The sequence below is a fragment of the Phaethon aethereus genome (assembly GCF_964289735.1).
Source record: "Phaethon aethereus genome assembly, chromosome: 4".
NCBI lineage: Eukaryota > Metazoa > Chordata > Aves > Phaethontiformes > Phaethontidae > Phaethon > Phaethon aethereus.
The window spans coordinates 2,141,711-2,155,202 of NC_138578.1; the positions used below are offsets into that span (position 1 = coordinate 2,141,711).

General features: G+C 41.8%; 1 protein-coding gene across 2 annotated transcripts; it reads right to left on the minus strand.

Annotated features, from left to right (window-relative positions):
• Positions 1-2,085: 2,085 nt before the first annotated feature.
• Positions 2,086-12,902, minus strand: DCK (deoxycytidine kinase; the record flags this gene model as incomplete). 2 transcript variants are annotated; one of them, XM_081999523.1, is made up of 7 exons in its annotated part: positions 2,086-2,112; positions 5,254-5,353; positions 5,835-5,950; positions 7,483-7,630; positions 8,414-8,607; positions 11,554-11,672; positions 12,833-12,902. In XM_081999523.1, the coding sequence occupies 7 exons, from the start codon at positions 12,900-12,902 to the stop codon at positions 2,086-2,088; spliced, it is 774 nt and encodes a 257-aa protein (XP_081855649.1). The 2 variants fall into 2 exon arrangements, with proteins under 2 accessions (XP_081855649.1, XP_081855648.1); XM_081999522.1 differs by lacking the exon at positions 2,086-2,112 and having other exon boundaries at positions 4,835-5,353.
• Positions 12,903-13,492: the final 590 nt, after the last annotated feature.

Sequence of the window (13,492 nt, forward strand, 5' to 3'; positions counted from 1 at the left end):
AGCTTGGGGGCAGCTGGGGTGTGTGTTTTGGTTTTGTTGTTTTTTCTCCACAGCAATTAAAAACATTCTAATAATTGGTCATGACTTTGCTCCTTCAAACCCAAACTTGGCATTCAGAGATTTTGTAAAGCTTTCTGGAACAGGATGCAGATAACCTGCCACGGAATTTCTGTGTGCTCTGTGATGGGTTTCAAAAGAAGTCTTTATTAGAACTCAGACTTGTTTACTCCTTGCAATGAGCACTGTCATTCCAATTCCTGTAATTAAATCCACAATTTTGACAGCTGAAACCGTAGGAATAATGGCACTGTTAGTCAAAATAAGTTGTTACTGTTCAGACTGTTGCTATGAGTGTTTTAAAGGCTTCTACTATGCATTTCAAGTAAATCTGAACCAAATCTTCATCCGTTCCACCTCACTTCATTTCTGGAGCAAAAATCTTAAAATCTTTCCTTTTACTACACAACCCTCAAGTCCAAAACAAGATTTTTCTACCGTGCTATTGCTACATTCCACTATGATATTACACAAAACACTTCTTCTGATCAGTAAGGTATACATATGATACATTTTCTATAGTCCTGTGTCTCTATCCCACAAGCTCATTTCCCATACATGAAAAAAAAAAATCTGAAGTCAGTCACAGTCTTTCAGAAATCTTAGAGAACTTGTACACCAAATACCCTGAGAACACAGAATGTTAAATCCATCCGTTGTACCTGTATGACGTACCAGCAACCTACAACATTAGTTCTTTTATAAGATGAGGGAACCAACGCTATTCAGTATTGAAAAAGTCTTTCCAACCACTTTTATTTTTCAGTCAACGGTGAGAGAACACCAGCACAATTCCAACCACAAAGGAAGAAATTTCATATCGAATTAGCAGGTAACACAGGCACCACTTCACAATAAAATTTTGCATTCAAAAGGCAGCTGTGCAATCATTCAGTTTAAAGCAGAACAAAGCAGCTCATAAGACACAGTACTTGAGACGTGTACCCTGTGTAGTTTGTATTTTCTGCACCTGAAACAGAAGTGGCTCAGTTAATAAAACAAGATGCACTACAACAGCAGCAACTCCACAAAGGTCTCCCCTTCTTACTACAAGATGATGATAAAGGACAGCCTACTTCAAATATTGCAGTATCTTTGATAAGCACCCAGAAGGCCCAGTTAACAAATGGAGAAGCTGGAACAAAAGCAGGAAGCCACCTCCAACATCCAAAAACGTGATTAAGGAAAAGCTTGGAAACACGTAATTTACAGAGGGACGCCATTTGCAAAATTTGCTTTTTCTTTTTACAGTACCCGTCAGTCAAACCTACTCCTCTGCAGGAAAAGAGGACTTGCCAACAAAAAAACACAGCTCTGTTTTAGTAAGAGCTTCAAAAAAAAAAAAAAAAAAAAAAAGTGTGTGTGGGGAAAACCCAAACATGCTAAAGAATGGAAAGCCTCTTAATATCCTAGTTCGCAGCACACAATGAAAACAGATATAAAAACTAATGTGACAGATCTACAGATTTTCAGACATATTTGGCTTTACTTTAATTCAGTGCATTCTGTGAAGAACTTGATCTACCAAAATTGTCAGACGACTTTTTTTTATACCTTACACTATAATACTCCAAGTTATATTAAAATACCCTCGCCATCAAAAATGTTTTTTACTTTTTTCTTCCTCAGAACAGAGACATCCATTACAAGTCAATTCCGCTAAAAAAAAACACTCAAGAGAGCTGAAAAAACACTACCTTCTTGAATATTAAATAGCTACTGGGCACAAAATAAATTTAGAAAAACCACAATAAAATACTCCAGATGAGCTTACTGGTCTGAATAGAAACAGGTGCAATATTTGGGAACTCTCAGAATTTGTGTGTGTTACTTAATACAATACTCAACAGACCTACTCATTTATTTAATAATTTTCCTATTCACAAAGTTTGTTTGTTCCTCACAATTAAATCAACAGGATTGAGTCCTGCCTCTCCAGAGGCCTTCTATAAAAGCAGAAGTTGTACTTCAGACTTTGATCGCACAGATGTTTGGAACAGTTTGACTCTGCCTGTGCTTCAAAGAGGATTATAACGTGCTCAAAAATTCTTTGACCTGCAAAAAGAAACAAATATTGTCAATCAAACAAAGTATTTATCAACAGAAACATACAGCAGCTACATTTGCTTCTCCACCGCTTTATGCTTTACTACTACCTACAGAAACAGGAAATGGGAAAAATAATCTTAGGGTCGGCCGTGCCATTTCTCGTCCATCAAGAGCTTTTCCAGCCACGGTACCTGTAATTCAGCAGGTACGGAGAGAGACGCATTGGAATGACGCTCATTCCTCCCGTGGTCCTAAACTACGGGCCTACATCGCAACCAAATTACCTTAAAAGCAGGTCTAACCTAAACACGAGGAAGACAATGACCACCTCAAAAGACCTGACATTTGGAAAACATCAAGTCACACCCACTACCAGAACACGGTTCATATTTCATGTCGATGAACAATCCAACGCATCTAACGAGTATGTTCCTTGGAATCTGAGCTTCGCAAATAAATAATAAAATAATATCTAGCAAACCCATGGTATCTGAAAAAAAAATCCAATACTGTAGAACAATGCCGTAAATATTTCAGCTACCGTTTAACTCCATTCCCAGTATTTGAAGAGTAGCTTCAGCTACCTAAAAGTTAATAGTGAAGTTCTGGCCCACAGAATGCTGTCTAGAACCCTGAGTCAGAAGTCCTACACAGAGCACCAAGACTCGGAACAGCACCTCAAATAATCCACGCAATTGCACGAGAACTGGATCCAAAAGAGGCAGTGTGCCAAGCAGCAGGCTAGCGTTACACTCGCAAGTGTGGTCAGTTTAGACATCATCTTAAATTCAGGTCACTACCAACGGTTGCATGAAGACAAGGCGCTGAGAAGGCACTTCTTGCCATAGGTACGCGTGCCTTTTTGTTGTGCCACCTCCCCCAAATAAAAGAGTAATTACTGCCTCCCTTTAAAGCCTAGGGGTAGGAAGCGGAGGCAGCAAGGGCCAAGCCACCTTTTTAAAATACAACCACCCAGCATATACAAGACCCAAGGAATACAGGTTCTAGACACACAACTCTTATCTCTCAGTTTCAAGAGCATCCTAGCACCTACACTGTAATGTAGGCTGAACTGGGAGCAGTTTCCTCTCTGTCCACTGAAGCTAGACCACTGCAGAGAAAGGAATCGACAGTTCGCTAGAGAACATGCTGGTTTTTGGCAGAGTTTCTCATACACAGAGCGCATCTGTAAATGTTTTGTCCAATTTTTTGATGCAAAATGGGAACACATCTTGGATCCCATTCTCCAACTGTGACCCTTCCCTTCCTAGTTCAGGGCAAAAGGAGGGTAGGGAAGAGGTCAAATCCCTCCACGTGGAGAAGGGAACACATAACTGTGCCAACACACTCTAACTTGAAAGGTATCATGAGAAAGCCATCCTCCACAAGAGCAATACTGCGTGATGAACCCCATGACGAGCCACATGCCAGGCATAGTTTCAGGACCGGTCTCTGAAAACGAGCATCGCAACAGAGGCGAGAAGGAAACGGACAGGTTTTGTGGCCCCACTGGACATCAGCGTACATGAAAGACCAAAGCACCCAGCCTCCTAAAGAGCGTAGCAGTTCTGGGACTCCACTGAGCAAACGCCAAAAAAAAAGGCCAACACAGGGCTTAGGCTGTTCCCAGATAACCCGACAGCTCCCAGAGTAAACTGCTCTGAAATGCCTATTCAGGTACCTGAGCTCAGGCTTATCTCATGGTGCAGACGGGAAGCATATTTACTCCACAGCTGCTGTGTCCAGTCGTTCCATCAATTAACAAGCTTTAAAAGAGCAAATACCACGAAGGCTGGTTTTAATCAGGTGAACAGTTCTACTCCTCAGTGGATAAACTGAGATCAAAGGACAAAGCTGCTTTTCTCGTGAGGTAAACAATTTCTTTCCAAAGAGCGGAAAAATGTGTACATACCCTTGCTAAGGTCTGTAACTCATTGCAACTACTCAAGTAAAAATCAACTTGTCCTCAGCTGAATCTCATCATGATTCAAACACTGGACACCTGAACAGTTAAAATGTTGATGGCTTGGCCTAGCTTTAAAAATATATATTAAACCTTTTTGTGCTAAGGATTAGATCTTCTTAATGCAAATAGAAATCTCAACTTCAAGTATTTTAGACTTTTTATTTTCCATGCCTTCAAATAAAACTGGAAAATACTTCGTTATATACTCAGCATTACTTCCCAAACAAAATAAAAAGCTACATTTGAAAAGCAGTCCCTGAAGTTTCAGACCACTGCTTTTGACTATGATTTTGAATAACTCTCTAATACACACACCTGAAGGGCAAAACTTGAACGATCGTACCAATTCCATAAACAAGACTAAAAATAAGCAGTATTGCAGCAGGCTGTAAGGCTGTTCATTATCTGAATGTAACTCCACGATTTAAATGTTTTAGAAGGATGACTGCACAGTGAAGTATATTTTTTAGAGCAAAGAATCCCTATTTGCGTTAGCTGTACTGCTCTTTGCTGTGACATGCTAGCCAGAAGAGAGGGTAGCCCATGCTCTCTTTCCTTTACCTAGAAGTATCTGCAACACCTAAAATAGTTTGCCATTGGCTCACTGCTTTGGATCAGAATTCAGCTGCAGGTTCAGTAAAATCACCCTTCAATTTTCCATTGTAATGGTTTTGTACTCTATTTTCACAGTACCTGGAACAGAAAGTCTTTTACTGACCAGCACTGTAGGTCAGACGCTTTCACACCTAATACAAGGAACACTTGACTGACCCCAGGCATCCAGCTCGGACCTGTGTAGCATTCTTTCTCTCTCCCTCTGCCAGCCCCAACACGTTTCTTAGGATACCTGCACCATGTTAGAAGCAGGGTGTAGCAAATAACAGTGCTTTTAAACAGTTGAGGGTTATTTAAATTACAAATTATGTTTGCAAACAAAGCTACTAGTGAAAGTCATTTCGAACAAGCCTGGAATATTTCCTTCCTGCTCTGCGCCCCTCCCCCGCCTTTTTTTTTTTTTAATGGAAAGTTAATGTAGGAAATAGCATGAAGAAACACAGGTTCTAAGCCTAGTCTGACTTCAAAGAATGCTATACTTTGAGATGCAAGAAGTGTCCTGAATTCATTTTGACATGTTGTCAATAAACCTAAATCATCAGTTTGTTCTTCTTATCAAATTTTACCTTCTCAGTCATGTCATCATATCTGTCCTTTTTGCCTTTGAAGTCTTCATTAACATCCAATGTTAAAATGGGTATTTCCTGTAGATATTCAAAATCCGTTCTGTATTGGGATAGGAACAAAGAAAATATTATTAGCTGAAAAAAGTATACATCATTCAAGTCTCTGTCAGCATTTTCATGGTTGAAAATCATGAAAAGAACTGCATCTATAAATCACAGCCATGAATTCTGAATATGAAGCAGCTTGAATTTACAGTGTGGCTCCTAGGATACAGTACTGATTCTTGAACATTCTGTTCCCCCAGCAGCTAACGTTAAATTCAGCTGTGTATTAAAATTAGTTCAGCTGAATCCGTTGCTATTCAGAGCTCTACGTGAAGATAACTCAAGGCACGTTGCGCATCCTAGCAAGAATTAACAAGCTGTAAAGCCAATACTGCTACAGAAGCATAGATCGAAATATTCCTGGAGTTTAACGTTACATATCCTAGGAAAAGCTGAAGTTTCACTGGTGGAAAAAGGATTACAGAACATCCTTACAAAGATTATCCATCTTTAAGTAACCATTAAACAAACCCTACCGCAGTGTCCTATGCTGAAGCCAGCTTTCATGTTTGTAGTGAAGCTTCTCCAGGTATTCAATCGGAATTTCTTGCTCTTCATCTCTTCCACGCAAGTAAATCCTATTTAAGCATTTCTAAAGGCAGAAGATATTTTTTTAAAAAATTGGTTGTTTCTGCAGACCTACAGAGAATGCTGAAGTTTGTGTTTTGGTTTTTTTTGCCAACCTTTCCTACTGTGCTCAATATGCCACTCTTTGCCAAAGATGAATTTTCAACCTGCTAACTACCTTACAAGAATAGAAACATTATGCCGCATCCAGCTGATGGAGCCCACAGACCACACGCAAAATCCAAGAAGGACCCAAGGAAATATATCGTGTTATTTCTCCACTACAAGGAAAAGTCTCAAGCAAGCTCATTATTAAAAGAAGGGGTACCAGTTTATTGCATGAAAAGAGCAGAAATATCCATTTGACATTACAGACAGGCATTTCAGAAGTTCATTATTTATTTCTGGCCCTTGGGAACGTTTTTTTCAAATGTAGTAAATCACTTGTTCCTGTCCTGAACATATCCAAAGCCTCAATAACAAGCCAATCAAAACTGTTTAAAACTGTTGTACTTTGTAATTTAAATATACATCTTTGACTTAAAGAGGGGAGAAAAAAAAAACCTTCATAGCCAGGCTAGTGAAAAAACCCTCAGAGAAGCTCCAGCATGTTACATTACACAGTTGTTTACAACAGCAGCAGAGTCAAAAGCATGAAAATTGGAAGTAAGGAAGTATGGAAGTGACCTGTAAGTTAATTACTGCAATTACAGCCCTTCTAAACTCTTGTGTTTTTATCTTCTTCATGTAAGTTTCATACTCCAAAGATGTATTCGTTATGTTGTTCTCTCCTTTTAAAATATATTAGATGCCCAACGATCAAAGCATTGTCATAAAGCCTCACATACAGTAGGTGCATTCATCTGGCTTAGCTCCACCGCTCCAGGTGAAAGGGCTTCACACACCCCTCCCCCCCCCCAAATCAGCTGTGGCATTAACTAGGAATTGTTATATCTATCACAGCAATGTTCCTATTGCTATTTCGTACTTTCCTTTTTCTTTTCTTAGTTCCAGTTGTATTATTCTGGTTTGCTCTTGTCATAGATTCTGTTTTTATAATTATAGAATCATTATTATCACATTTTATTCCAAAATATACAAGCTACACTTGAAAGAACTTTTTTTAAAGTATTTCCAGACTGTGTTATTCATAACTCAAGTATTTTAGTCTTCAGAGGAATACTATAGTCTGAACTGATATGTAATCATTAGGACTTTTACAGAGAAAGATAAGAGTAGCTCAAGATTTTGAGAAAATTACATTTCAAGGACAATTTCTCAACTGTTTTCTTGCCCAAGACATTCAAAGCAATCACTAAAACAAAGATACAGCGGTATGCAATGACACACAATTGTGATCTTATTGGAGTTGACTGCAAGCTTATTATTCTTCTACCACAAAAAAGGTCCAGAATCACAGTTAAACCCTACTGGGTTTTTTTTTTTTCTTAGGAAAAAAAAAATACTATGGAAGCATAGACAAAGGTCAAATTTTAAAGCCAAGGCTTAGAACATGTACTCTTATTCTCTGTGCGGTCATAAATTTTTATTCCTCACCTCAGGAGTGGCTCGAAGATAAATGATGCCATCCAGCGCTAGGCTTTGACCAAACTGCTTATTCATCCAGTCATGCCAGTCTTGGTAAATAGTCCATTCAGTTTCGTTCATGCAGTCAGACTCATATAGATTAGCTGCAAAGATATATCTGTGAACACAAAACAGTTATGTGAACAAAATTAACTTGAACAGAGTTATCACTTTGATTGCCTCAAGTACAGCACAGTAACTAGAGAAGAAGCTGAGGGTAGTAATTCTGTAACTTCTCTGACAAATGCTCCGACTGGAAATAAACAGTTGGTAGCTTCATCCTGTAACTACGTCCTTTGCGGTCGCCCATAGCAGTGTCCACAAAAAGAGGTAACTTGCGGCTCAGGTACCTGTTCAGGACAAACCTACAAACCACCAGCGGTTTGTACACCGTGGTCATTTATTTACAATATATTAAAACACAGTGAAGACCTAGGGATTACGTGATGGGATTTAGTCATTGAATCTAACCTTCCGAATCCAGAAACACAAGGGTATGGCAACAGCAAATAGCTAGACCTGATCCAAGAAGCATGAAAGAAAACAAGACTAAGTGACCAAGAACGGTATCGCTTGACTCTTCTCGAGGCCTACTGCCCTCATTTCTTTGAGAGGAAACGTGCATGCACAAATCATAAAACACCTACCCACAAAGAATGAGAAAATACACGTAGTTAATCAAGCCTATGCAACAACACTATAAACCCTCAAACCAATAATTTTACTTCACTGTCAACACCAAGGAGAGAAAGGTAACAAACCACTCAGGTTATTGGGATTGACCAGTATCAAAATTATGACAAAAGGAGGTACAAAACTCCATTATGCTCTGCTTTATTGATTTATGCTTTTTACTTCGGAGAATTTTGATCTCCTCTTTAAAGACTTCAGTCCAACATACCTGTCACTGTAGACAGATCGCTCAAAGAAGACGACGGGATTCTCCACCTCTCTGAGTTTGCCATCAAGGGATCTGAGCTGAGCCCGGATCCTGCTGAGACATGCGTATGTCTGGAAAGTGAAAGACCACCTCTCTGGTTTCTCATACATCATCCGAAGCACGTTTCCACCACTCTTCTGTGACGCAGTCAGCTCCTGGTTTTAAAACAAATACACAGTGACGTTTTCAGTTGAAACAGTGGACCATTAAGGTAAAACAGAATTGCTCTACTACGTTAAAGCTGTTCAGCCTTTATTTCAGGTTTACAATTGCATCATTTACCTCTCAACCCTATTGGTAATACATGGCGTAAATACCGGTAATGTTATTCCTCCTATGGCACTGAGCTGAATAAGCAACTCTGCAATCGACAATGTCCAAATGCTCAAGTACCAAAATGCTTTAATCACTTATTTACAAGCGTTAATAAAAGAAGAACATCCTATCAGTACAAAAAGTTAACAAAATTGTAGAAAAATCCATGCTGCTTCTACTCTGGTAAGTGTGAGTTTAAAGTTGGGCTCGTTTTGTTTTTCCGTCTATTAATTACAGTTCCTATGGTAACAGCTGCTGACGCAACGTCTTAAGATACGATTATGGTCTCACCTTACTCGGGAGCTTCAGAACAGACTCCAGGCCAAAGAGCTCCATCAGCCCACGAGGGAGATTAAAAGACCTCGAGGCAGCCACTAAAGCTGATGGAAAGGGAAGGCTGTGTGCCTCAGTTTTGACTAGAAAACACAGCCTACCAAAGATGACTGCTGCTGTCTGAACCCTTTTGCTACATGAACACCAAATCCAAATATTGACATATTTTCAAAAAACTATAGATGCAGGTCAACACCTATCTCCTATAGGAGCAATATCCACAGCTCTGAAGTTTCTGAGCCTGCAAAAGGAGGTAGCTACCTGCTGTGCACTTTCGGCAGAGTCCTGGGGCTATCCTACTGCCCAAACTGTGCTTAGGAACCGCTTGGAAGAGTCCTAGCTGGCATGGGACCAAAGTCCGCTAGGGACAGGGGACACTATCCCGGATATGCCCTCCTACTCCGTAACCAAGTAAAGAAGATGCAGCTACAGTGACCTTTCAGGAGTCACAAGACCCTTATTTACTAGTTTCACCAATAAAAAATAAATTATATAGAACTATCCTCTGGAAAAGATTCCAATATCCTTGAAAAACACTGTATTAAAAAGCACCATTCTCAGACATCTTCAGTATGTCAGATGCAACTTTCCTAAGAACTAACAACTACAAAAGCAGTAAGACACACCTCCTTCTATGAACACACACACACACACACACACAAAAATCAACTTCCCAAATCTTCCCCCCTTAACCCCAGTACTCTGGGACAATGAAACTACCAGCTTTGTTAGAGATGGAGAAGTGAAAGTTTACTTTTTGGTATTCAACTAAGTAAAAAAAAAAGCAATAATCAAGGTCTTGAATGGTGATAACTTTTATCAAAAAAGGGAAGGAAAAGGAGGAAAAAAGAGGCAAAGGCCTATTGTTCAGGCCGTACAATATCCTCACTAGAAACAAAACTGGTGTGCAATACTGTGGTGTTTTACTGCGGCAGCTGCTGCTGCTGTTCCGCGTAAAATATCAACAACAAGGGGAACAGCTCAAGCTATTGACAGTGGACACAAGACTGGAAGAGATACCTACGGACACATGCACAAACAGCTTCACACACGGAGTACAGTCTTGTCTTTAGGAACCTTTTTTTTTTTTTTTGTTTCCTGACTGATTTTAGGAGTCACCTATAACATCATTATTTCTGCAAACCAGCCAAAGCAAAAGGAGAAAAGAGCAAATTAGTCATCAGTTTCAGGGATTATGACAGATTGATGTTAAATTTACTGGGCCCGACTGGGATGGAGTTAACTTTCTTGGTAACAGCCCATATGGTGACTTGTTTTGTGTTTGTGGCTAAAACACCGTTAACAACGCACCAATGTTTTGCCTATTGCTGAACAGTGCTTGCACAGCATCAAGGCTTCCTCTCTCTCCCACTCTGCCCCCCAGCACGTGGGCTGGGGTGGGCAAGAAGGTGGGAGGAGCACAGCCGGTCCAGCTGTCCTCAACGGCCCAGAGGAGTATTCCACACCACAGAACGTCACGCTCAGCGATTCAACTCAGGTACTGGAAGGTGGGGAGGGGTTTGTGTTCCAGGGTAGACTGGCTGAGCATTGGTCTGCTTCTAGGAGGTAAGCAATTGCCTTTGCGTCACTCTCTTCTTATCCTCTTCCCTTTGCTTATTCAACTGTCTTTATATCAACCCATAAATTGTCTTGCCTTCTTTCTTGCTGTTCTTTTCTCCACTCCGCTGAGGGGATGAGCTGGGGTTTGTGCGGGTCCTTAGCTGATGGCTGGGGTCAACACACCACAGGAAATTCATAAAAAAAACTTAAACTTCAAGTTCAATCATGAATAAAGAAAAAAAAAAAAAAAAGAGAGCTAACTCTGAAAAAATGTAGCTGAGGAAAAGTTAGAAACAACACACGTCCATTAACAGTTTACATTTAGTTAACCAAAATATGTTGTACTTTTTGCCAGATCTAAGAAAGAAAAATCTTCTAGAGTTCATCAAAAACTGTCTACACAGCGATGACTTTGGCCACTAGGTAGCAGCTGGACTGCCAACAGAATTACAGGTAGCTGACAGGAAATACAACACTATAAACAATTTAGCAGTAGTTCGCTATTTCATACACACTTCAGAGGACACCTTCCAGGACACCTGGGCAACCCTCTGCTCTGACCTGGTTAGTTCACAGTCATTACTACAAGTAACTTCTGCCTAACTTTTTTCCATCCCTTGCTTTTATACATAAAATAGAACAGGCTTTTACCACTTTTATAATTTACATCCTGATGTTGAATAACATTTATTCTGTAATATACACAGCAGACTGGAAAACAGGAACTCAAATATTATGATAAGAATCAGCGAAAATGTTGCTATCACATATGTTCTGTAAAATACCTCCTTTATCAGATGTATCGTCCTCCTGAAATTAGAAGAACATTCGACTGGGTTTGTGTCGTTTTTCTTTAAATTTCAAGAGTTCCACCTTAGTTTCTTTTACCATACCTCACAATCCTCTTCAGAGTTTTGCTGAACGTTGCACCATCTAGCTACAGGCTCAGGAACAACTTCCCATTCCTCATCAGCTTGCTTGAGAATATTCACAAATGTCGATTTCCCTGCAGCTGTAGAAAAAGCATCCAGGAAGAACAGCAGTCAAAAAACACCGACAGTGTCATTACCTAACCACCATAGAACTCCAGTTTCAAGTCCCTTAAATGAGTCTCCCGCACCCATGCACCTTTGACTTCGTGACAAGCATGAATCAGAGACCATCGTGTACCAGATCATCAATTAATTGAGCGATGGGGGTTTTCCTTTTTTATTTTGTCCCACACAACTCCCATACCAAATTTAACAAAAATCAGTAATGACAACAAGTCTCAGCCCAGACCAATGATCTAAATTCTAGAAAATTCCATTTGCAATTAGAACACCCAGTGTTAAATTTGTAAAGATACTTAGTGGTCCAGTCTCAGGCACCAGTTTGCAGTCTTCCTCTTATTTTAGGAAGAAAGCAAAAAGAAAAAAAGCCAAAAAACATAAAGCAGAAGTGACGGTTTCTCAAATGAAGATACAAAGATGCATTACTAATTTCTTCCTACAGCACAGAAGCTCAGGAAATTTTAAAAAGAATTAATTAAACCTGAGAGAAGCCAACCGGTTGGCTATCAACCACTGAAGTACGGGTGTACAAACCCACACCCTGGCAACTCCTAGGCTCAATTTTAAGCACAGCTTCTTACCAAAAACAACTGAAAAACAAGAAGAAAACAGCCCCCAGAAAACAGCAAATGACTACGGCGTTATGAATCGCCCATAGCTTTTCCTGCTCTTTCACACCAGTTCACCAGGCTCCTCTTGTTTCCTGAGAGGAACAGTCTGCGGTGATACAGAGGTGTTTTACGCCACACTCGGGAAAGGCGGGGGAAGAGTCTTAACCGGGACTTCATCGCATCTTTAACGTGGTGAATAAATGACAAACCGCAGTACAAAGCTTTTTTTCCTCCCAAGTGTCGTCATTTTTATAGCATTCATTCCTGCGGAGTCAGCGTAACGTTCCCCAAGTCACTAACTGGCTTGCTGGCACCGTACAACTCGACTAAAAGCCTTTTTCACAGGAAAAAGGCGAGAAAAACCTCCTGGAAGCGCCCACGCCGCCATGGCGGGAGAAGCCCCACCATGAGGGAGGGCTGATGCGGCCACGAGTGGGGAGGCCACAGAGCTGTGCTGCCGCTCCCCACAACCCGCCCACCGCCCCGGTGAGGCGACAGGCACGACTCACCGATGTTGCCCTCGACAGCGATTTTCTTGATCCTGCCCTCCAGCCGCCCGCGTTTGGGCGGGGTGGCCATGGCGGCGACAGGGCGCGCTCCGCCGGCGGCCGTCAGGGCAATAACGGCCGCAACGGAAATAACCGCCGCCGCGCTCGCGTCCGGCTCGCGCCCCGGCGTTCGAATTTGGCGGGCTTGACAGAACAGCCCCTGACGTCACCGGCGGCGAGGGGGCGGACAGCCCGCGGCGCGGCGGACGGGCGGCCGCGAGGGCCAAAAAGGGAAGGAAAGGCCCCCGCCACCACCCGCGGGAGCGCGCGCGGAGGGCGCTCGGCCAACAGCCGGCAGGGTCGAGCTCGGCGCTGCGGATCCAGGCAGAGCTGCGGATGGAGAAGCACATCGATGGCCAACCCTGCCGCGAGTTGCCCGGTTCTCGGCCCGGCGCCACCGCGCTGCGCCGTGGGAGGGAGCGGGCCTGTCCCCGCCTAGCGGGCAGTGCTTCCCCCCGCCCACAGCCAAAGCTTCGTACAATCAAACGCAGGGGCCTGTAGGCGGGACGTGACACAGGCCGCAACGAGGTGCCCAAAAGGTGTTTACAATCAACTGCTCAGGTTAAGAAATCTTCCAGAAATACGTTAAAAGTCACACAACAGGTGGTTTTAAGGGGAATC